Source organism: Watersipora subatra, chromosome 7, assembly GCF_963576615.1.
Source record: "Watersipora subatra chromosome 7, tzWatSuba1.1, whole genome shotgun sequence".
In the NCBI taxonomy this organism is placed as follows: domain Eukaryota; kingdom Metazoa; phylum Bryozoa; class Gymnolaemata; order Cheilostomatida; family Watersiporidae; genus Watersipora; species Watersipora subatra.
This window is the reverse complement of record NC_088714.1, coordinates 25309058-25335617: the sequence shown is the minus strand read 5'-3', so window position 1 is coordinate 25335617 and position 26560 is coordinate 25309058. Positions and strand designations below refer to the sequence as shown.

The 26560-nt window shown below is 33.0% G+C and overlaps 2 protein-coding genes across 2 annotated transcripts in view; both read left to right on the top strand.

Annotated features, from left to right (window-relative positions):
* Positions 1–1038: 1038 nt before the first annotated feature.
* On the top strand, positions 1039–26294 carry LOC137400584 (uncharacterized). Its single transcript, XM_068086915.1, has 7 exons — positions 1039–1147; positions 16949–17143; positions 18216–18467; positions 18564–18749; positions 23119–23337; positions 26183–26238; positions 26283–26294. Exons 1-7 carry the CDS (start codon positions 1039–1041, stop codon positions 26292–26294), a joined length of 1029 nt encoding a protein of 342 aa, XP_067943016.1.
* LOC137399516 (receptor-type tyrosine-protein phosphatase epsilon-like) overlaps positions 26267–26560 on the top strand; it is a 47088-nt gene continuing 46794 nt past the window's right edge. Inside the window, exon 1 of the mRNA XM_068085664.1 lies at positions 26267–26398. Within this exon, the coding sequence (XP_067941765.1) occupies positions 26311–26398 (88 nt within the window). The 5' untranslated portion in view covers positions 26267–26310. The remainder of the gene's footprint in view (positions 26399–26560) is intronic.

Genomic DNA, 26560 nt, shown 5'->3' with positions numbered 1-26560 from the left:
TTTGTGGAAAGACAAGCACATTCCCTCTCAGATCACACTGTAAATTTAGAGTGGTAGGTTCAGAAGGCATACAGTAATTTGCTTTATCCACACTTGACAAGGTGATGTTCAGTAACATTTTAAATGATCATTTTCTGCAATATTTGTTGTTGGTGCTCTAACCTACGTTGGCCGGTGTATTCCATGCTGGAAATTAATTTCTTCAAATTTAGATAGAAAATTCCAACATCCACCAGTCAAGTCAAAAGAGGATGCTAGAGGAACTTGAAAACCTTGTCCAGGGTAGCTAGAATCGCGAGAAAGGCGGCTGTAGATAGAGTGGTTGAGTCAAAGCCGGCCGAGACTCTTTTTCACATGGTTTAGGTGACACCTTGAAATGTTAAATGAAAGAAGATGACAGAGCTGTAGGCAGTTGTTTGGGGACTAGTGACCACCATGAATGGAGCACTCTACAAATGATGAGAAGTAGATAGTTGAGTACTTTGAGTTGAGCTTTCACGAGCACTGAAACTTGTATGAAACCTGAGAATCTATTAGAATAAGACCACATGGTGAACTGCAAGCCTGAATAGTTTCTCAAAGTCAGCCCATGTGGTGTGCTGTATGCCCACTAGCTGTCCTGAAGTTCACCGCAGGGCACATGCTTACCTTGGCCCACTCTGGAGTAGGCAAAGAAAACATTTGTCTCTATTGAGCTAATATTGACCTTGTCTGATAGCAATAGTCAAGAAGCTTGTCAAGTGTTGTGAGGTGTGCCAGGCCACAATCCACAGTAAAACTTGGTCAGCCATTGCAGAAGGGGGCTATAGATTTAGTTAACCCACTCCAAATGGCCCAAATGTGAACAAGTGGGTACAAGTACTGACAGACCATTTTACCAAATGACAGGAAGAATTGGCCTTGTGACAACCCAAACTGCAGGCTCCACTCATCAAGCTCTATTAAATGATGAAGGCCTGGTAAAACCATGCATACCTGTTGGAATGACAAGGCCAATTTCATTATCTAAACTGAGGGTCGGCTCAAACTGTCTCATCCATGTCCAAAGGAACTGGGTTGATTTCTGGCTACCTTGGAACCAAGAAGGGGCCGAAACATAAAAGGAATCGTACTATCGCAAAAGAAAAAGTTGCCGACTCAGTAGGAGGTGTCTACAAGGCTAAATCAAGAAGAATCATCAACCACCCTCTGAAACTGACAACCAGACTTGAGGCCATGACTCAAGGAGCATAAATAGGAAGCCAAGCAGTTCCGGCACCAACAGAGCTAGAGGTGGAAAAACCCGTATTGACTGAGTTCAACTAATTGGACTTTTCAGCATAGATCAGCAGCTTTACAGCAAACCAGAACTTTGTTCGACATAACTCCCAGGCTTCCCAAAGAACAAGGTAACCAGATCAATACTGGGAGTGGGTATGCCTTAGAGTCACACAGGCCAAATTAGTAGAACACCGGCAGTGTAATTCAACCACAAAGTATTATCAATGCGTTTGCAAGCAATCTCTACTGATAAACAAGAGTAAATAATGCTAGTTTGAGTACGAGATACTGTAAGTAGTTTTGCGTTTGACTCGGCCCGAAGAACCAAGCGATAGACGATGTCAAAGAAACAACTGCTTGCTGTTCAGCCTAAAAATTGAGCAAGCAGTCAACAAAATCTTTATGAGCTATTTATGTTGTGTGCCACGTAATATGATAACTTGAAGATGTATTTGGCTGCAAACTAAATTTTCAAATGAGCATTGTTAGCTGATAAAATAGAAGTTGTACTTATAAATTACCCAAATACCTATTAGTATTAGTACCGAAGTATATTAGTATTAGTATTATTACCAATACTGGTAATATGAATACAAGTGTTAACTTGGCAGAAGTTGGTTTGAGAAAAGTGTATGAATTTATTAAGAAGCTGAGAGCGTGGTTGGTGTACAATTACAAGGCTATACTTCCGCACTTATTATGTCATATTCCTAGCTTCTTGTTGCGCAGCATCATGTAATGTTCTTGCTAGACTATGACATGTTGACTGGGCAGTAGACCATCCAGGGTTAGGTGGATCTTGAAATTTAAGATCACTCTTCATTACCTTTAGGATACTTTTAAATCATTACTTGTGTTTTGGTGATAATTCTTGAAAATGACTCCTGAACAAGTGTTGCTATAGCAACTACTGTACTTAGAGTTTTAATTTCATTTGTGAATCCAAACAATCATAGCAAAGCTAACAATGTTTGAAGTACATTCTGGTACATCATTTCTAGTGGTAATTTTTGAGAATGGCTCTTGAACAGGTGTTGCTATAGCAACCATTGTAATTATAGTAGTTTCGTTATTTTAGTCAAAATGTTTATAGGAAAGTCTGAAGTACATGTACGTGCTCAGTGATTTGTGCAGCCTTGATATATTGACAACAATAACATTATTTTACCTGGTTACAGCTCTAACTTCCTTCTTAGAATAGCAGACCTTTAAAGCTTGAGACTCTCTTTCTGAGTTTGTTGAATAAAACCCTAATTGTTGATGTTGGCCCAAGTGTCTCAGTAGAGGTAATTCCCATAAACCAGAATTGCCAATCATGAAGGAATTACAAATAATAAAATTACATGAAGTGTTAGCATTATTTTCATTAAAATTGGAATGCTGATAAAAACCTAATTTTTGTAACTGCATTTGCTATCAGAATTCTTGTATGAAGAGAATGTTATGTCGGTCGCTCCATTGGTAATCATAACGATTTCGCGCAAAAATTCATGTAGAAAAAAATAAGATTACGTTTAACCAAAAACTGCTGGTTGTTTACAATTCTGTTGTAAACTTTAGTAAAACTTAAGAATAAAATAAATTGAAAATAAAATACATAAGAACAAATAAAACTGATTGATACAAAAATAGAAATTAAACTGACTGAGCGCACAAATAATGACATGTTTAGTCGCTGTTGTTGCCTAAGTTCTCAAGTTCTACTAGAGTTTACCGCAGAGACTGGTCGCTGGTTAAACGTTGTAATCTTATTTTTTCTACATAAACTTTTGCGCAAAATCCGTTATGATTACCAATGGAGCGATCGACATAACATCGCAACCAAGCCGCATAGATGGAAGAGAACAACTCCCTATAAGTGCAGCTGATGCATCAGGTGCAGTACGTCTTGTGACAAGCTGTTGTGGTGCTCACCCGCTCAACGGGGGACAACTTCGCAAAAAAACAGTTTGTCAAGACAGGCTAACCAATACATCAAATATGTCATTTACACAACAAAACGAATATGTTGAGTAAACTTTTTTAATGGTATAGCTTTTTTTAATATCTTCGATGAGTCATAATATTTCACTATAATTATTTTTTAGATCACTTTTTATTTTGAAGGTTTTATGGACTAAAGATCTTCTGCACACGCATATATGTAAGCTTTTTAATAATTTTATAGGCCATAATGTTATTTGTTAAAAGATTTAGCAATTTTATTGCTAAACATAAAGCTAAAATAAGAACTTTACCAGAAATTGTCAAAAAGCCTCTCTAATAAACATGGTTTTTTATGTTTTTTTACTCTAATTTCATCAATGCATGTGTGCATACCTAACTAACTATACATGTAACTGCACAAGATGTCATAGTTATAAAATACAATCATATTAGTAAATGTATCTTTATATCTGTTACAGTTGTGGAACGCTTGTGTTGTCATTTAACAAGCTAAAGTTATTAAAGTATTAAGTTATTAAAAGTTTACTTTGTATAATGTGAACGTACTCTTTTAGAGTTGTAAGAACATTATCAATTCAATTTTACTATCTGATACATAATCTGATGTAATAAGAAAAGTCGCTGAAACCAGTATCTGTGTTTGGTTTATGTGTACTTAAGTATTACTATATCTTAACTAGCTTCATTCATGAATACTTCTACAAAGACCCGTTGACCAGATTTTCCTATTTTGGACCAACGGATAGTAAACAGCCAAATATGCAATTCAAAACAATTACTCAGCGCATAATCAGCTTTCTCTTCAGTAGATGCCAATATGCAACCTTCATTTGAAAGCTTATAAATGATTTGTCATTGGTCTAATAGCACATCCGTTGATATTGGATGTTAATTATGCACACCATGTGTCATTGCAACATGACTTTTGACTCACTTGACTGATTAGAACTGTGTGTTCAGATGTACTAATAATAATAATTGTGCAGCGTATGTGTTAAACCAGTAGTAAAGCTTAACAAAAACAAACATGGTTTTAGATTTACAAACTTATTGCTACAACTACATATACGTTACCGTTCAGGAGAATCAAGCTGACCAAATCACCTGCTTAATCACTTGCTCTTTTATAACATAGGAGTACATAGTTTCTAAAGACTTACCAAACTGTATAATGGTTACATGTAGCAAGAGCAATGTAGCCGAGTAATCTAGACACCTTAACAGAATAATACTTTGTTTTAATACTATGTTAGATGTATATGGATGGCAATAGTTATTGAAGTAAGTTGACAAATATATCAGCAAAAGTAATGCTCATTTTATTTAGTATCTAAAGCTTTTTCTCTGTCTCTAGCCAGCTCTCAATAGAGTCCAGCTTCTTCAGCAAGCAGGCTTTAATCATATTGATGTAAATTAGTCACTCTTATAACTTTGGATATACTACCTACTAGACCTAAACAAAAGTCTGTGAAAAGATTTTTCAAACAAGACAATGAGGTACATGTAACTAGTGATCTCACGTTTGTTTATTCATGATTTTCAACCACTTAAAAATAAAAGTCAGTTGATTGGTTATGTACAGCAGCTGTGTAATAGTGTTAAAATATGTTACTATTTTTTGTATTGGCATAAAAAAAATGTAGCATCACTTTTGATAATAACAGAGAAAAGATGCTAGAAGTCATGTCAGCAAAACATTTTCTCATTAGGTTTTGCAAGCACCAAGAATTTTAGACTATTAATGCATTAGACGAAACAATGAACTTTACTGAAGTATAAGTCTACAGGAAACAGCTTTAAGCCTTGGACATTCATTGAGTAATTTTCATATTGCCTCCTGTAAGTCCGAGTGTGTTTTTGACTGTTGTCAACAATGCTCCAGTTATGCTAGCAAGCCGCTTTGCCTTCTCATCTGCTCTATCATTACACGGCTGGTCAGTGAAGCGTGGATTGCGCACACTCGTCACTAGCCAAACTTGTATTTGAACTTCCTTGTTAAGTTGACTGAGCATTGCACAAGTGTTGATTCATTAACCGCTGCGTTGAACAGCGATGACCAGATTGAATGACTTAGTCTACTTGTAGTCTACTATCTTCATACTTGCCATTTTAACTACAACCATAGAGCAATGCTTATTTCAACTCTTACTATCGGATTCTTTGTTCTTCTTCATACGACAAGTGGGAATCAGGGTAAGTATTAAGCCTTCAACTTGTGTTTCTTTTTCAAACTTGTTCTTAACAAACTCACATTTTCTATCATCGACTGGTTTGTAGTGTTTTACTAGGTGAAATATCTTTACAGCAGTATTTAGGTTTGTTGAAGGATGTGCTAAAGCTGACAAGTTGATTTGAGGTTGAGATTTTAAGGCCTTGTTCTTGTTAGGGTTCTTCAAGCATAACATATAGGAAGTAGGGTTTGTGAACAACTGTATGTGTTCTCAGTGTCGTATGTGTTCTCATTGGTGTATACTTACTACACCAATGAGAGCGAAGATCACTTTGTAAAACATAACGCTATATTATTTGGCATTTACTTTGTTGTATAAAATTTCTTTCAAAGATTAAAAACTACATTAAACTAGTGTGATGCTTTAGCATCTGCAATAAAAGAATAAATATCTATAACTAATCAAATGATGAACAGGAAACTTTGTGTACTCACAGTAAAGATATGTCTGAGTTCCATAATAAATCAAATGCCATTTTTCAATCTCACCAACAGTGCTGTGAACATGACACAGTTCTGCAGTCCAATAGTTATAATAATCACGCTGCATCATGTGGTTTATAAATGTGGTGTTGTGTGACTTCTTCATGGTGCAGCCTATTCGTATTGGTGCTTTGACTTTTCAACAGACTTCGGATTTATTGCTTGTAAACTTTAATGAAACTGCTGAATATTATTTTTTGATGTGCTGTTATCGGGGTCATAAAATAAGGCTTTTTGGTCGACTTTCACGTGTGAAAAATTTTAAGTTGTTGTGTTATTTAGACTGTTAAGTTGGGTTTATTGTCATGCATGTAACCTAATTATAGAACCTTAACTATAAAGGCTGCTGAGCAAGTTTATTAATTGCAATTTGTTATTGGTAACAATAGATAGGTTGTAGTAGCGACCAAGGTTAGTTGTTGGAAAAGCAACGTATAAAGTTGTGAATAACTTTAGATATATAGCACTTGTAACTGGATAACAGAGCTCATTCTCATTGAAAATTTAAGACTTCAAGCTATATGTTGATAGCAAAGTTATTACTGACAGTTTGTTTGCCTCAATATTACAAGCTTAGTGAAAAATAGACCAAAAGCTAAAGAGTAGTCATAGCTTATCCATGCGAGATCAGAAATGTTGAAAGCCTGACTCAAAAGCCTTTTACAAACAATGTGAATTGATATTTTGAATAGCGAATGGCGACTCATAGAATTCATTCTAGTATTGTTTGCTCAAGCTTTCATAACCACATCTAAGTAAACAAATGCATATTATGCTTAAGTATTAAGGAAAGTGTTTATCAAGAAAATACGCATATCCCTTGGAGGTGAGATAAAAAGTTACTCAACTGGATGATAACTGTAAAATGTCATGTATGAGCTATAAGACACATATAATGCTTTAAGACTACCTCTTAATAGAATGTATCCAAGTTAGTACATGTGAGGCATTAGAATTCTAATAATGTACCCTTAACCATCTTAAGATAAAAATGGTAGTTAGTATGTTGAATGAAATACATAACAGCTGAGACAGGCAGAGCTACTTGACAGTGATATGTCAGCAAAGACTGTAGTAAAGATTTTCATTAATATAATAATGGCTCACGGCTATGGTAATCAAATGCTCTTTTTATAACAAACTGATACTATGACAGTCTAGAGTGCTGCGAGATATCATCAAATGTCCCAATAAAGCACAGAGAATCTGTATGCACACAATAATTCTACAACACGAAAGGTAAATGATTGGTGTGGTGCAGTGGTTAGTTTCTCGGCCTTCGTTTCTCGGCCTTCCAAACTGATGGCTGTATTTTCAAATTCTGTATGATGCAACTTTTTTTCTAACACCCAACCATGGATTTGGATTATAGTAAAGATTTGGCCAGTTTTCATCAACTGTTTGAATGGATTCATTTGTAGGCCATCAATAAAGTATTTACCATATCTCTAAAAATTACATCTAGAAGATAACTTTATGGATACAAATTAGACCAAGTGAATGTTTACCGCATACCAATTCTATCATGAAGATAGATATAGATAGGGTATCATGCTATTCCCTAAAATATGGGCAAAGAATCTGAATTGTTTTTGCCTCAATTGGTTGATGTAAAATTGTCACTTTGTTCTCTAGTTCTGCGCAGTGATGTTATTCCTTGAGCTGTGTTAGTAATTCTTGACATAAGCCAGACATTCTCTTATTTGACAGAAACATGCTTTTTATAAAACTGATATCAAGAGCACTTTAAAGCTTAGAGCTAGTAGTAGCAAACTCAGTCAAATGGAAATAGTTCATATTACAAGCAGCGTGACTAATTTGTTTCATTTCTTTTAGGACAAAGCTTAGAAGTCTCTAACAAATTTTAGGTTGTTGAAGTTTGAATTATCAGCAGTTTGATTTCTTAACAGTTTTGAGAAACTCACTTTAGCAATCACTGATGTAAGCTTACATACAACTGTGCTACTAGTAAACTTTCAACTCATACTTGTGAGCATGGCTCATCCAAAGGAAGCCATGAAATTATAATGCCAGATGATAGCTATTATCCGACTGGCTTGCATGGCATTACATCGAGGTTACAAGGTCAAACCTTGTAAAACCATTTATCTATTCACTTCATGGTTAGGACTGTTCTTTGTAGTAGCATTATTACATGAAATGCTTTAAAGAAAGAAGGAAGCACAAGATTGGCAAGTGTCACAGAGCAGTTCTTGTAAGATGAACATTTCTCAGAAATATCGTTGGTCTATCAGGCATGTGCAGAAATAAATGTACTTTGACTCAACCACTTCATGTAGGAAAGAAAAGTAGGGTGTACAGTTGCTCTTTAAACTAAAGAAATTTTTTATCACTGTATGTATCTTGTTCAAAATCTCGGTTTAATTGATCAAATTTTTATCTTATTGAAATAATCTTACAAACTTACAAACATTCAATCTTCATAAAGCAGATAGCGCTAGGTCATTTATATTTGGGGAAGTTTTATATAATTTAATGGCGACCTGAATCATGCTATACTCCTTTAAATAGAACGCAGGCAGTTGAGGGAGACATGAGAAATCACCCTGTGTAATAAATATGTGCACAACCATTTTTATTTTACATATAACAACAGTTACCATTCTCATTTTCAAACTTCATATCGCGTGAAAAGTGTTTTGTTCAGTTGAAATAAATCAGGAGAAGAAATAACACAATTGTAAATGTGTTTAAATGTAAATGCCTTACTGCAGTTACCTACAGGAACTTTAATGTATTTAGTAGTTATGAGCTGTCAAAAAATGTATCATTACAATGTACTACGTGCAGTATGTATCGTGGGCAGTTCTTACGTTTGAGACAGATGTATATCATATAAACTTTGAATTTAACATAAATGAATTTAGCTTACTAAACACATACTTTAAGTTAAGTTTTTACTTTACGTTAAGTCCTTTAAGTTAAGTCCGTTAAGTACTTTTACTTTAAGTTAAGTCAACCTCGTCATAGGTTAAAATTTTATCAATTATCTGTTTTCAAATTCATTTTCACTATAACTTATAACGAATAACGCTGAACTGTGACATTTAATTAAACAAATATTTAAAGCTACATTTTAGTATGTATTTTACGCAACTAAACTTCAACTTTGTCAAGGGCTAAAACATTATGACTTACCTGTTTTTAATTTAGTTTTTACTATAACTTATACCAAATAAAACCGAACTAAAATAGCTAGCATCATATATTTCTTTCAAGTGTTGTGAAAGAGATTTTGGCAAATAGCATATCAGCATTTTTGTCATAATCAGTACACCGACTGCCAAATTTTAATTTCTCGAAAAAATTTTGTTTATGTTTATGGCAGAAAACAAATTTTTTCTAGCATGGCAAGGATGAAAACGCACTGTATTAATTAATAATTTTGCGTCTGCAATCGCGAAAAGGGTATACAGTATATGGTGAAAGCGCTAAGTGTGGTAAGAACGGTGTAGCCTTGGTGTTAGGTGTGCTTTTTCATTTTAAGATTTTTATCTCGATAGCTAGACAGTTGACAGACGACAGACAACAACCTTTGAGATTGATATACATAGGTTAAAAAGCATAAACAAGAGTTTGTTAATTAATGTTTTGGATAGTCAGAGTTGTTCATATAATTAGATGCATTTTTTTGCATATCACTACTGCAAACTGCTTAAACTCTTTGGTTTAGCTTTTTCCAATATTTAAAAATCTTAAAAATATTTCACTTTTAGTCATGGAAGCTGAATAGCACAATAATGTTACTAATATATAATATATAATACTAGAGGTGGAACGAGACACGATACATCTCAAGTGCCGACCGCTCTCGTCCCGGATCGATCTCGTCTCGACCTAACTAAAGTCAAACTCGAGACAGGAAACAGAACTAAAGCGCCTGCGCACGACTGTTAAAACATGGCTGCAGAAGATGGAAAATAAAGTTGGAAGAAATAAAGTAAGACCTATTCAATAGATGGTAAAAATATACATGTACAAAGCAATATGTTTATAATAATTATTATTAATCAACCTCAAATTTCTTAGAAATATGTAACTTCGCTATTTTAGAGCGGTTTGTGTCACTTTCGTTTACAAAAACATACATGCATATTGCTATTGAAATGTTGTATTTAAATCGTGTACACCAGGAGAAAATTCAATTTAGAAAGAGGTTTATCAATTTCATATATCAAGTGGGCTAGTCCTTGTTTAGTGAAATCATTACCAAATGCTCATTATTTTACTGTCTCGATTCTCGAATTTTTACAAGTCAGTGTCTCAAGTCTCGTCTCGAACTTAAAAAAACCTGTCTCGTTCTACCTCTACATAACGCAACACTTTTTTGTTACCTTCAAGGACCAATTAAATGGGACTGGTCGCTGTACAGGAACAACAGAGATTGTTCAGCTCTGTAGAACATGGAGATCATGCATAAACAAAAGCTTGGACTTGTGCCTTGTCTTATAAGTCCAATCTCATCAGAAAGCAACAATTCATTGGATAGCTTGTTTGCGATGTTATGGTTGAACAATTAGACAATTCCTTGTAATCAGTCAAGTGTGCAGCTGCAGCCAGAGGTGATTTCAAAAAAGATCAACCATTTGCTGCTGTAAGCAGAGCTAAGTCTTTCTCTAGCTTAGTGAGCGGTTTTGCATGTAGATTTAGATGAGCAGAGCTTTTTTGTGGGAAACGTTGCTTTTTACTTTCTATTTGTGTAATAATATTTATTTATTTATATATATATATATATATATATATATATATATATATATATATATATATATATATATATATATATATATATATATATATATATATATATATATATATATATATATATATATATATATATATATATATATATATATATATATATATATATATATATATATATATATATATATATATATATATTGTTGCAACGATGAGCTTTTATTCAACTCATCTTGAGCAATTTAGTGCACATATAGAGAAGGAACAATATCAAAGTAAGCTTTGCGTTCACTTTTATATAGTAATGCTCCTACAAGTCTATATATACATTGTATATAGGCTTACGTCGTACACTTGCTTATCAGATTGTAAACTAGAGATGTAAAACAAAATATAAATATTACAATATACTATAAAATATAATACCTCTGTATTACATAATAAATGTCTTCAGTAAACAAAAGTCACATTTTTAGTATTTTATGTTGTATTGGCGAAGTGACAGTGTGCGCTGTAGCTTTACATACCAAACTTACATATACCAAACCATAAACCAAATTTTCATTTCTTTCAAAACAATACAATATAATTCACATATTCTATTTTTGTGTTGTGAGTAATTTTTAATTAGGCTACCTTGAAAATAAATATTGTACATGTAGTAAACTGAAAGTTATATATCATTGTTGAAAGTTATGTAATAATAGCTGTATAAATAATATTAGGGTCGAAAAACTTAATTTCTTCAAAGAAAAGTTTCTTTTTATATACATGTAAATAATTCTTTCGATGTTTTGATGTTCTTTTGATATACTATTTTTTGCCGATTTTTGCTCGAAAACCTTTTCTGTTATCTGCACTGCACATCAAAATGCGGGTGAACTCATTTTTCAATGTTAGTGACTTACATGTACATAGAATACATGATATAGAGCAAAATATAAATATTACACTATACTATAAATTAGAATAGCGCTGTATTACATAATAAATATGTCCATCAAATAAAGGTCACATTTGTGGTATTGTATCTGGTTTTGGCAAAGCGATGGTATGCACTGCACCTTTATATACTAAACCTACATATGCCAAATCACATACAAAACTTTCATTCCTTTCAAAGAGTTACAATATAATTCATAGATTTCCTTTTTGTGTTGTGTGTAGTTTGAAATTGCCTTGAAAACCAATACTGTTGTGAATTTTTAAAAATTATATAATAATTAGCGTTAATAATGAAACTTACTAATAATAATTAGTAATAATACCAGGGTTAAAAAAACTTAATTTGTTCAAAAACAAAGTTTCTTACATGTATACTGAAGAAATTTTTGTTGATGTTTATTTTTTTTGGATAATTGTTATTTTATTGCCTATTTTTCTCATGCATCTTGTCAGGGACTTGCATTGTACATCGGTATATGGTAAACCGAACTTTCAATATTAGTGACTTACATGCTTTAATTTAACAAATTCTTATACTGCTTGCATTCAACAGTCATATGTAACTATATAATACTCAAAAAGTGAAAGTTGCTTTTAATATTAGTTGTTAGATGGCCAGACAAAATAGCCTACAAACAGTTACTTTTTGAAAACATCTTTTTAAGGGATACACGAGATGCATCTGTTTAGTTATTGGCAAGAATGCTAATTTGACTCGATCATTACAGTTATTATGTGCTAGTCATAAACCTATAGATGGCTGAAATTTTTTCATCTTTAATCACATGACTCTCAGGTAGGTGTTTAAAGGTTGACTTGCAACAAAATTCACATTACAGTTATTTGGTATCAAAAGATTCACCATGTCTTACTCTGTTGTGTTGTAGGTGCCAAATATGTGGAAATGTGATTACAAGCTCTTAAAAGCTCAAAAACGAAAAGCCGCTGTAGATTGGAATCCGTTTATTTCTCTGACGTTGTCATTACAGTTTGGTTGCTGTCCTGTCACGTGATGTTCTCACGTGAATTGAAAGGCCAATAAAAAGCTCAATATAAACTTATCGTAGCCCTAGTTTATGACAAACGCTTCGGGTTTTACCGAAGACCCCGTATCAAATATAGATGCTCGTTACTTTACAGTTTTGTTTCGGCTTGAACTAATCGTCAAGTCGTAATCTGATCATGTGAACCAATACTTCGCAAATAATTTTTGCAGCACTTTTTGATTATCACAGGTAACCAACAGGCTCGTCATGATTATTAGACAATGATATGTACTCCTTCGAGGTAAAGTTAAAAAATTAATTGTATTTTGATGGTAAGTTATAAGATATCGCTGCTAAAAGTGACAGCATTACAATGACGATAAAACAGACACGTAAGAACAATAGACATGTTTTTATTGAATGTGTGAAGTATATTTGTGAAAATATTTCGACGAATAAGGTTGCAGGAAAGTGTAAACAGAAACCATCTACCACAACTACGTCACATTTGAGCCATTTTTGAAAGAGAGTCCAAACTACGGCGGTCTCGTGTGGCTGCGACTAACTGTTCGTTTTCGAGCTTTTAAGAGCTTGTGATCACATTCCCACATATTTTGCACCTATACAACACAACAGAGTAAGACATGGTGAATCTTTTGATACCAAATAACTGTAATGTGAATTTTGTTGCAAGTCAACCTTTAAGAAGCTAGTTTCTACGAGCAGATATTTTAGCACTCTAGCAGAAGGCATCGGAGCACATGCACGTGAAGCTTACGTGAAATCAGCAAACATATGGAAATGCTTAACATTTACACAGACTAACACACGCGCATGAACACGGCGCACGCGCGCACACACGCACGCGCACGCACATGCACTCAATAACTGGGTAGATCTTTTTAATACAGACTAGCATTGAGCCTGTCCTTGCCCTGTTCATATTCAATCAAGTAGCCCACAGCCTGTGTGTAAATTTTCAACGCAAGTTGCTAAATTGGTTTTGCAACAACAATTCAAAAGCACCTTCCTTGAGGGAAATTGTCCTTAATGCATCATGCACAAGTGCATTTTTGAGCTTTCAATCAGATGGGTGTTTTAAAACCTGATTTTCAGGAACCAGACAAATTTTTGGTGACAAAGGTCTGGTCAATCAGGTATGTTCATAAAGTAAATAAGAATATCTTGATGAGTTCACAAGATATGAAAATAGTTTTGGCTGATGACTGGCTGGCTGTCATGAGCAACAAGATAGATTCAGTTCCCAAAAGTTTTCAAATGTTTTTTTATTTACATCAGAAAAATTTCTTTTCAACGAAAACTGTTAGAACTCTTTTAAACCAAAACACTACTAATCATACTAAAGCACTTTATCTACCATAAAACCTCTATTTGAACGCTGTGACGCTCTATTTTTAAATTCTTCCCATATAGTGGCGGTTTATTAAGATAGCATTCAAATAAAAGGTAGTGTTGTATTTTTCAAACACCTTGTCAGAGTTTTCGCAAAATAAATTTAACCCTATCATCGGCAAAATATTGATGCCTGTATTTTGTACCTCCCTTTGAGCAGATCGACATTAACCCTTTTGAATGCAAGAAATTTGCTAACTTATCTCCAACTTTTCGTAGATCTCTAAATAAATATGCATAGGAAAGCTGATACATGTCCCTACTAAATGATATGCATTACTTGCAATCAACCTCCAATGATCTTATAGCGTGTGTCGCAATTTATTGAAGCTTTTAAGTTCTTATAATATTCTAAATTTGAAGGTATATTTTCATTTTATAACTATATTGAACAAGTTTGCGTAAAAGCTCATAGCATTCATTGATATGTTTGCTACAAGTAGCAGTCAAAACTGGCTATTTATGTGCAATAGAAGAACAGTTATGAGCCTTCATCCATTGTAAGCCGAGTTTATATAGTACCCGCAATGCTTGATATGTACCCGCAATGATGCTATCAAATAATGTGCTGTAAACCTGCAAGCTTATAAATTATAAAATGATAATCTATCAAATGCTAAAAATATATATTCGAGAATGAGAGACATAAACAAACCATATTTATAACACATTATCAAACAAACATTAACATTTTTAAAACAAAAATATTGGTATCATTTGATCAGCCACTTGCATTCTGATTGTTGCCTTTGTTTGAATCTATTTCATGTTCTTCTGGCTGTTCAATATCTTCCATAGTGTCTTCTGACCTCAATTTTTTTGCACAACTTAGCTAATCAATCTTAGCATTCAAACATTGCTAGCAAAGCAAAATGAGTGAGAAAATTAAAGAGAAACCGTGTGTAATCAAAATAGCCTTAAACTTTTAGCCTCAAGGTAGCACAGATTCCATAATAAATGCGCAAAACTTTTCACATAGATCAAAGTATCAAGACTGTGTTAAACAAAGAACTACTACTAGCCTGATACAGTTACTAATTATTTTTATAGTGCTGCATTCTAAGTTTTAACAAAAAAACTGTAAAGACTTGGAGCTGGAAAACGAACTTTTGATATTGTGGGTTTGTAAAGATCAAGAATGTCAAATAGTGGCGGTCAAGTAGAAGTGGCATTCAAATAAAACTGTTGTTCAAGTAAATATGGTGCTTTATTTTTTAACCCTTCTCCCATAGTGGTGCTCAAATAGAAGTAACGTTTAAATAAAGGTGACGTTTAAATAAAGGTGGCGTTACAATTAAAATTCAATTTTTACAGTCAGCTTGCTTTCTGACTCTCACAAGCATCTCAGCAGTAGTTCTATCTAAAATTATAGTGCTGTCGTTTCTGTGAAATATGTAATGTCTTATAAAGCGCACTTTTGATTAACACAGCTGCCAACCAAAAGCTGCTAACTAAGCATTATAATTGCTCCTTTTAAACTAAATACAGTCAAACATGGATAACTCGAACTTCAAGGGACCGAGCAAAAGTGTTCGAATTATCAGAGCATTCAAGTTATCAGAGCACTGTCACAAGTCCATATATTTACTTATTTATTAGTAGAAACATGTACATATACAAACTATAATATAAATCAAAAGCACAAATGGCTTGTTTCAAATTAAATGCTTCTAATGTAAAGTTTAAAACGTTTTCATGAAAAAGTATAGAGATTTTTCTATCACTTGAGATTGGTTTGTTGTTTGAAGTGATGTTATTGCCAGGACGTTTTTCAGATTGACATTGGCAAAACTTGATCGTTGTTGAAATGCTCAAAAGAAAAGACATTTTTTTCTTTTGGGGTTTTACCCACGATCAATTTTGCCGTTTTTTCTTGAAGTTTATGCAGATTACCTTACTTTACCTGGGATTCGTTAAGAGCAACACTCCGAGGCAGCTCAATTAGAAGTTTTACGAGGTTTTACGGTACATTCTATATCACTCACGCTTTTTTAATAGATACTTATTGAATGTACACACGTATTCTGTGTTTAGGTCAAACGATGAATAGTTTTTTGTAGCTCAGACAACGTATACGTTTAATTACTTACAACAATTTTTAAGACGTTTTAAACATTCAACATTCCGACGTTGATTCAACACGGAATCAACGTTGGAAAACTATTCATCACGGGCTAGCCGAGTCACGCACTCAAGGATTTTCGCCACGCACACACAAAACAACATGCTGTTTTTGTTTTGTATGTGCGTGGCGAAAATTCTTGCGCGCGTGACCCGGCTAGCTCGTGATATTCATCGTATCGCAGTATAAATCAAATTTCACCAAACTTTTAGAAAAGTCGTTGACAAAAATATTTTGCCGATGGTGGTAATAACGACGCTTATGAATTACGAAAAGATGAAGTTTACCTCTATGGCTTTGAATAAAGTGATTTTCTAAAGCGAAAACAACCGTTTCGGTAGCTGTTGGGCAAAAAAACAGTTCGAATTAACAGTGTTGAGTTCGAGTTATCTATAGCAATTTATCATTACGTGGGAACGGACCAAAGGAAATGTTCGAATTAACCATGTGTTCACGCTATCCGTGGACGAGTTATCCATGTTTGACTGTATAGTTAATATTTTGAGACAGTAATATTAGAAATTTGAATGAATTGAATTGGCTTATGATTGATTATCTTTTATTATAAAAGGTCAATTAAGTAATTTGTTAATACTATGGTAATCCTTGAATTCCTCCTTATTATGGATTACATCTAAATCAAAGTTTAAGGTTGTAGCTGTAATCTTGCCATAGGTCTAAAAGGTTATTTACTTGCTTTATTCCTGCTTAAAGTAGTTTTAATGGTGAGTCAAGAAACTTTTTGTAAATAAATATTTTGATAAAAATTTATTGAAAGTTACTATTTTAGAGCATATAATTTTAGAGTTGGGATCCTCTTAACATATTTAATGATAACTGCAGGGGAAAATCTTGCCTTTAACAAGCAGGCCAGACAAAGCAGCACTTACACAGGTTACCCAGCTGGAAAGGCCGTAAATGGAAAGTTTGCAGACTTTTCACACACAAATCAGACTGGTATTAGATGGTGGACAGTTGACCTTGGACAAAGATATGTCATTGGACAAATTAAGCTATTTAATAGACGGGATTGCTGCGGTAAGTATAGCACCATTTTAAATACTATCAGTAATATAAAAATAGAAATATTTCTCATGGTAGGCACATATTACGTGGCTGGCTGTAACTTGTAGATTTTAAAGGTAAAAAGAATTGAGAAGGCATCATTAGTTGAGCATCAACGACGCATAGGGTAGATATAGTCCCTGTGGCTGAACAAGCCACACTACTAGGTGTTGTGTAATGGTGGCAAATTTTCTAGCTGATGAGAATCGGTCTCAGTAATTTTAAGTCTGAGAGGTACCATCAGAATATTTAATATCTAGTATGAATCTTCAAAGAGTTGAGATAAAAATAGTTTTTGTGCAGCTATCTCTTCTGCTAGGTATTGCTCACTAAAATACTGCACACTAATAATGAAAATAGGTTAGTACAAAATACATAAAGTATGACATAAATTAAGCTATAGGAAAAATTATTTTAACTACCAAAATAATTGTCTGAAATTTCTTATGAAACTTTCCAATTTAGATGTATATTAATAGCTTTTATAAACCAGAATATTTTTATCATGTATAAATATTTGTTTGTGTATAGATTTGTTTGCCATCATCAAACAAATGCCAATTCTGGTTACAACTTGCTTACATTTCAAATAAATAAAATTGAATTCAGATTGTTGTAATCAGTTAGTTCAGCCAAACACGGTTAGGTTAGCTTCATTGTTAACAACATAAGTAAACGTGTTTGATCTGATATAGCACATAACAAGTGTTTTGGCTAAGTCAATAGAAAACATTTACTTTTTATGTGTTGCCAAGTCTTGAGGAAACCGTGTTTAAAACACAAATTAACAATGTTTACACATTAGCATCATCTTTGACATCTGGGACATATAAAATTTGGGACATCCAAAATCTGAGTGTTGAATGCTTTGATATTTTGTATTACATTTTGTATTCAACAATATCCTGTTTATTATTCTAGGGAGAATATCAGAGCAAACATGCAAATTTAATTCAGAGTAGGTATCAGTTTGTAACATAACCAAAGGAGATGGCATGATCAAGTGCTAGCTTATAGCTATGAAGGTGTTTTAATTGGGTTACAGAAGAGAGACTTGCTAACATAACAACTCTAACATCAACACTTGATAGCCTAACTGATCCATCTCTCTCATCTTCTGACTGGATTGCTAGAGCCTACCGTGAACCAGCCTATGCTGCTGTTGGCATCATAGATTTTAAACCTTCAATACAAGCTCGACATGTTGCTGTCTACAGCTCACTCGACCCAACTACTGTTTTAAATAGCAGAGGAAAGCCTTCTGGAGCACTGGCCCTGGTTGAAGTTGAAGTTTATGGTAAGTGTATATCAATAGTTAGGATTACAAGTGATACATTACTGTAAACTGATGTGCTAGAATCTAAAAACTAATCATAGATCACATTTTTTCAAGGTACAAACAACTTGGCCCTTGATAAAACAGTCAGCCAGAGCACCACTCTTGGCAGCAATTCAGCTGAGAAAGCGAACAATGGAATTTATACAGACTTCTCTCAAACCAGCTCAGATGGTGTGAAATGGTGGAGAGTAGATCTGGGAGAAAAATACAGCATCGGTATTATTGAGCTATATGGTACATGTGAGTAGAAATCATTTTATTTTGTTTCGTTTTTCACTATTATATGAAGTAATCACAATGCAAAAATGCACTATTTAAAATAACCGCTCAATTGCTGCAAAGTGAATTGCAGTCTTAGGATTTTTGCAAAGTTAAATTTTTTTAAACTTTGTTAAATTCTTTGGTTCTACATTTCTCTGTAGATAAATAAAAAGATATTTTAAAAATCAACTAACAACCAAGTATAGATAAACACAGACCTTCTCACAAGAGTCAAACTAATGATCTGCTAAAATTAGTTTCTCAAAGTCACACTTTTAGCAACTACAAAAGATCGAAAACATCCGCACCGTGATGTGATACAAGTGTGCTGGTGTTTGTTTTGGTGGCTGAGCAGATAAATCTGTAAATCCTTAAGCTGTGATACCATCAAACTTCTTTTACTTATAGATAACTATTCCAATGCCTAAGCTGTGGTACCAGTGAGTTTCTTTTACTTATAGAACACTAAAATACAAGCTAAAGTTTTTTTGTAATCATTCACATTTTAAAAATCATGCACAGCTCAAAAATAAACAATTTTGGGCTGTTTTAGACAATTAGTTTCTAGATAATTAATTATGTGTCACTATCACTTTTGTAATCAGTAAAAAAGTTTCACTTAAAATGATCTAACACAACTTAGCCAATGATCTCACAAAAAGCTGCATTGCCATACTGTATAAAAAATCGGTATTCAAATTGTTTTAAATTTAAACTAGGGGTTACTTTAACCTTTAACGTAAAAGAGATGTCCAAATTTTGTAAAACATTAATAATAAGGCTAATAAATATATTTTTACTTTCAAGGTTAACATGAACACATTATTTGTATTGGGTTGATCGTTACAGTACTTGACAATCATTTTGACTAGAATTTATTAACAAAGGAAAAGCTCATTTGTGGTAATGCTTGAGCAAAAGCAATGAACCAATCTATACTTATTGATCTTTGTAAAAAGGTGTTTCAATAAAATTGTTTTCCGTTAAATGATTACAGTAATTGCTATGTTGGTCACATATCATTAAAAGAAACGAGAAGACAACTCCAAGTTTGTAACTAAACAGAGTTGAGTGAATGCTTATTGCAGGTTTTACTTTGAAATAGATAATTTTTTAGTATTTCACCATATATACCTTTTTGAGAATGCTTGTAGAGTTTTTTTTTAATATCCCTCAATAGCATGCTAAAAGAATTCAGCAGTGCAAGAACTGATTAAGCTTGTCTCACCCCATGCATAATTTAAATCTATTATCCAATAGTGCCAACGAGCAATCATAAATTTAGTGTCATTTCAGCAATTTTAATCTGAATGAGAATCCCTGTTAGTTTCTTGTTATAAATTTTTACTCAATATACAACATCATCACTATAATTATAATCAGTGTAGCAGTAAGCCGGGCTATAATGGTCATGTTCATTTTGGTCTCATCAATTGCATCTTTCTCTATTGTTGTTCATTTTAAGCAATTCTTTATAGATTATACACACTTTTTAATTCCCCCGTGATTATTCTGTTGTTTTTTTATTTACCGTAAATTCTTCAATTTGCAATTTCGTAATTTCGATTTGTGGTACCACAGTTTTTCGTGCAAGTGATTACATATATTTTTAACATAATAGATTCATCCCAAATTGATTTGTTTAAGTATGGCTTTAATTGATAGCATTATTGCTTTTTTTAACTCACTCCTATTCCTGATTTTCTTTCTTTATAAAATACCCATCTTTGATTGGAAATATCTCATGCAACTTCTGGTTTTTATGATGTGATAATTGCAAACATGTTTTTTGTACATTTCCTAGTCTACAATCCTCTGATTCTATCAAAATGTATGTTTAAAAATTTTGAATGCTGCAACATGACATTGTAATTTTACCAGCAATAACATTTAGGCTAAATGTTCAGATTTCTACTAGATTTTTTCGCTTACGTATCTGATGAGCTATTGAAGTTAGTATCCATTAGAATTATCATCAGATGTTTTTGATCTCATTGACAGCTAAAAGGTATTACATCATGAGTAATGAGGAATTATACATTTATTTATTTTCATTATTTTGCTGTTTCAATAAAAATCACAAATGATTTTTATTTCAGCCATCTTGTAGTAGCTCTGCTAAGTGTAAAAAAAACTTCATGCTGTGAGAATTGTACAACATATTGTTATCAGGTCAGTTTTTTTAACTAATGAGGATCCTCCTTCAGGTTAAATCAAATATTCTCGCAGAAATATATATTTTTATTAAACTAAGTGATAATTTTCTGTTATCGAACCTAGTCTTTTAGTTTTACAAATCAAGGCTCTGTATATTACAGTGTTTACCACAAATTTCATTTTCATGTTTTAGTACATGACAGGATATCTCAACAATTGCTACAAATGAAAATTATTATCCACCTTTTGCTATTTTTAAAATACATCTATTTTAAAAATTCTCTCACACTTTTTGATATTTTTTCTGTTCTATGAAACTAATCTTAGTAGGCGTGTTTGCCAGTATTCTGAATGCATGTAATCACATTGAAAGCATTGCTATCATAGATTAGTTTGACTTATTCTGGTTTACTAAAGTTCAAGAAACTATTATATCCTATTTATCTAGGTAGAAAGTGCCATTATTGCTTATGCCATTATTGCTTATTGCTTGCCATTGTACTATTATACTTGCTTTCCCTGAGTCTATATATGCTTTATTATTTACATAGGTAACTACCCATGTTACACATGTCACTCAATATGGCCTCAAACATTAACCCTGGAATTTTCCAGGAAATTAGAAAAGTTTGGCAAGGTATGCCACAGTTCTATAAAAAGGTAGCTCATAACTAGTAAAAACTTTTGACCGATTTCTTTATGCACGTAAAAGATTAGAAAGCGCTGTCTATGCAGCCATGAATTCTAACCAATTGACCGAAATTGTTTCCTGCTTATGCTATGTCTTTATTCTTAATAACAGTAGTCTCACAACCTGTAAATAAAGTATGACAAGGTCTATTATCTGATATGACAGTTTTTGGTATTCTATGTATAGCGAATATGGTTTTAATAAAGTGATGCTAACTATCATTGTCATGCTGGAGAGTCAAGAGAATTATATGCATTCGGCTGGAGTTTAGTCTGCTGCATAAACTTCGTTTTGAGTGCTCGAGTAAAATAACTTTGTAGGAAAAACTTCAGGGTTTGTCTGAATGCATTGAAGGTGTGTGAAGCTTATTATGTTCCGAGTGGTGCATCTGACAACTTTTGCATTTTTCATCCTCATGATGATTTTTGCGATACCATAGACTGCTACATATATTGACAAGCTCTATTTCTACATTGTTGTTACTTATGAATGATTTCTGTAGATGTGGTTTACAGTTTCACTTCTTTTACAGATTATTAATGCTCACTCTGATTGGACAGCAGTAAAATTGTAATAAGAGTTAGTCTAGGTTTTCCTTGCAAGTCTGCTTTGAGATTTGTTTCAGCATGGATAGCTAGTAAGGCCACATATAATAGTTGTTGGAGTAGGTTATCTTCTGTCAGAGAGTTGCTTTCTCATACACTTTTGTCTTGAATTGATATTTACTTGAAGGGCTTACTTTATTTACTTTACTAAGACTGAAGCTGTAGCAGCTTTTTCTATTTTTTCTGAAAAGTAGTTTACCTTTAGCATCTAGCTTTGATATATTTTGCCAATACAAAAACCAGGGGTGTTACAGCATTTACAAAAATATAAATGGTAGTGAATGTGTGTTTAGCTCTTATTAAAATGTACAAGTTGTACCCAGCCTTCATTCTATTAAACTTTGTCTAATATTTTGCCTAGTAAAACCTTAAACTGTACATTGTGTGCTCCTCAAGCATTTGAAGTACGTTTTTTTATGTTTTATGGTTAGGTTTATCTGGAGTTATTTTCTACTTTCATACATAGCAGTAAAACTGTCATAAATACACTAAATCCATTTGAAATGCATTGTGATAGGTATTTACACTTCAAATATATGGCAGCACTAACAACTATGACAAGTTTTTAAAGTAATTTAGTTGTACAGGTAAATCTTCAACATCTTACACAGGTTGTGTCTCTAAGCTTGCTATCAATTTTATACGACAAATACTCAACATAAAACATCTATATCTTCACAAAAAATTTCAGTCTTAGGCTCTTTTTGTTAGAAAAATTCTTAAAAGCGTCATATGGTGAAGTTCCAAAAGTGAAGTTCAAATCTAATAAAAAAGACATTATGTAGCAGTTCTAAGTAAAATGTCTGTCTAGGATTTCCTGTGACCAATGTTTGTGTTTCATGTAGTAATTTCGTAGCCCATTAAATTAGGAATAATCTTGCCATTATATTTTCAGCCAACACTCTAGAGAAGATATATATATTAACCTCAAATTATGAGTCACCACAAGCTCCTGATCTTGACTCTGATGAATGGACACAGAGAAGCTATCAAGGACCACCATATGGTGAAGTGGGAGTGATACAGTTTACAACGCCAGTTGAAGGGCGTCATGTAGCAGTCTTTAGTGAGAGCACTGATCAGCCTCTGTCTCTAACAGAAGTGGTTGTCTATGGTATGAGTTTTATTCAGACATGTTTTAAGTTGGTGTAGAACTTTTAACATGTTTTAAATTGTTAAAGGTTCCAATCAAACCAAATAACTTTCCATTTCAAAAACTGTTTAGCAGATGCTCAAAGTTTTGGCAGCTAAGATGCATCGGTTTCGCGGAGAAACAGTATATATGAAAACATGACACCTCTTTTAAAAAGCGTACTGCTTTATCTGTTTAACTGTTAATTTTTGTGCTGACTACTTACTGGGTTTACTTACATAGTTAATATTTCTGAAGTCTATTTGTTCTCAATTCCAAATGTTTTTCTAGTTTTAAAATTGCAATCAATTAGATAGCAATGCTTTTAAGTATAACATTTATTAGGAGTTATTTTATGAGCTAGCGGACGATAAAATATGTCATCCAAATTAAATATGTTTTTGTAACTTATTTATACAACTAAAAAAAAATTTTACAGCATATCGGTAGAACCAAAAATCCTAAGTTAATTAAGATGTTGAAATTTTCCATTGGCTTTTTTAAATTGCTTAAAAACCAGTTTGAAGTATTGGCAATGAAATAGCGTTAAATTTAGTAAACCCACTATGAATATACACATTTGCAAAAGATTTGTGGATGTGACATTAACAAATCAGATCACAAAGATCTAAAAAAGACAATTCTTAAAAACACTTAAGCAGTACTCAACACAAAATTTATGGTTAACCCTTTAAGGCTCAATAAAATAACTCCATTAAACACATCCAAGCACAGTTAATCAATTTACTTTTCATAAATTATAGACTATATAATTGCTAAATAGTTGCTAAATATCTTGTATCTCCTTTTCTACAAATTTTATCTTATTTTGTTTTTTGTTGTAGAAGAAAACATCTCCGCTACATTTCCAATAAAAAATAGGGTAACTATGTACAAGAAAAGAAATTTTTATGCACAAAATAAAACAATTGTGCTCAAAATTACTAAACTATTTAAAAAGTACTAGCTGGTAAAAGAATGAAAAATCGGTCCAATTTGGCAAATCATAGGTTTAGGTTGTAGGCACATTTGGTAGGATGAGCAGTAGAAAAATCACGAAGATCCATGTACTACAAGTTGAGATAATTTTGATAATGCAAAACATGCTTGGCCAACTACTGATAGTATTTAGCTACTTTAGAGTAATCATTATTGTCAATATACACAACTTTAGCAGTAGGTGATATTGCTGCTTGAAATTATAATCATATTCCATCAAAGTTTACTCAATTCACACACAAAAAACAACCATCCCAGCAGTCAGGCTCAGTCAGATAGTAGAAACTAACATAATTATTGCATGTTTTTTGCTCATCCTTTATTAAAAATCTAATATTTACCTGTAAGTAAATCTTATAACTACATCTGCTCTTGAGACTTATTTAGAGCTAGTGGTAAGGTGATAAAGTTGTAGAGTTGGGATATAATGTTGAAATTATAATGATATTGCTGAAAAAAACGATTTACAAATTTTGTCGATATGGTGGGTTTTTCTTACAATCACTTACAAGAAAAAATCTTATTGGACAGTTGTATGACTTCCAACCTGTAGCAAACTAGTACTCATTTAAAATCTTGGAATATGTAATTTCAAAATAATGCTATCGAATTGCAATATACCCAACGACTTTTGCACAAGTCTCTTAAAAAGTCTCTCCGGATAATTTGGGTCTGGCTCAGTCGATAACAGCTTCTTCCTAAATATGTCAGGTTTGGGCCTGAAAAAGCTCAACTCAAAAAAAGGTTAAATAATTTGTTCAAATCAGGGTTGAGAAAAAAACTGTTTTACAATGAAAGTTAAAATGCAACATGATAAAATAATGATTTAGGCATTAATTGACATTCACATGTATGTTCCAGTAAATATTTATTTGATTTTTTGTATTTGTTGTGTAAGGTTTAGCTACATAGTCTACCATAGTTAGCTTAAACTCACAGGCCATCTTGTCATCAATGCTGTGATTAGCATGATTGACATTTTTATTTCAAGCAGCAGGTTAGAATAACATAAAGTTTATACACACATCGAAGCATCAAATATTTCTCCTTGTGTACTCCCAGCAAGTCATTCATGTTTTTCATACACTCTAAGAATCCTTGTAACACATCTGGGAGTGTCGTTTGATTGCTTCTCTGGCTATAATCAATAGTGGTTTCAGGTTTGTCTCTGCTGGCAATGTTGATTAGAAACAATAGACATAAATACATGAAAATAAATATTAATTATCCATCAGTAACTAACCACATGAAAAATATGCAAATATGGGACAATAGCATTCTATGTAGTAATTTCAAAAACAAGTGATTTCCTTGAAATTATCTGTGATATCAGTAATGAGAGGCTTCAAAATTTAAATCTCAATAAATCTAGCCAATTACAGCAAACCTAAAAATGTCCTACATTATTTTCATCAGTAAAAATTCCATAAACTTTGGCTGGTGCCACTTGTAAAAAGTAGCTGCTAGAATCTCGATAGCAGCCAAGATTGTTAGTAATTGTCAAGAAATTCAGCCCAATCTACTGCGATATTCTACAACTATTAAAAACGAGGCAATTTATTGCTTGAATTTCTATTAATATTAGTGTACGAATGTTGCAATTTTTTATGAACCTCGGATGGGCTTTTGCTTTTATTTTTTCATGCACCTAGCAACTTGCCTGATTTTAAAAATTCACTTGTAGTAATATTACCTAACTGCTATATGATGACTTTAATCCTGTAGATATAACATCTAGTAGCATATAAATGAGTAGTAAATGTACTGCGTGTTGCTACTTTTGTGGTTTACTGATCCTAAGTTTTAATATGACAGAAACTATTTTCAGAATACAATTATGCAAAATCAGAGAAGACAACTCAGAGTTCTACCCAAAATCAGAAAGCTAGTAGCTATGCAGTAGATAGAGATTTGGCTACCTTTTCAAGGACTACAAGTGACAGTAGTCCATGGTGGATGGTTGATCTTGGAAGGCTGATTCGACTCAAGAGTGTAGAGGTCTTTGTTAGAAATGGAACATGCTCCTCAGGAACTATTGAGTGCTGTATGTTGACTATTATAAAACGTACATATTTATAATGCATAAAATTATTCACAGTGTCTTGTTACTGCTAGCTGATTTACATATTGACTTGTAACAAATCAGTTAGCAGCTATAAAGAAACCCTAAAAAACGCAATGCTAAAAAACTAAAAGCTTGACACTA

Excerpts from the sequence above, each read along its gene's own strand:
- LOC137400584 (XM_068086915.1), top strand. The coding sequence starts at position 1,039 with ATGTCCAAAGGAACTGGGTTGATTTCTGGCTACCTTGGAACCAAGAAG. Across the intron at positions 1,148-16,948 it reads AGTTGCCGACTCAGTAGGAG|GGGAAAATCTTGCCTTTAAC; the intron begins GTGTCTACAAGG and ends TGATAACTGCAG. Across the intron at positions 23,338-26,182 it reads AACAGAAGTGGTTGTCTATG|AATACAATTATGCAAAATCA; the intron begins GTATGAGTTTTA and ends AACTATTTTCAG.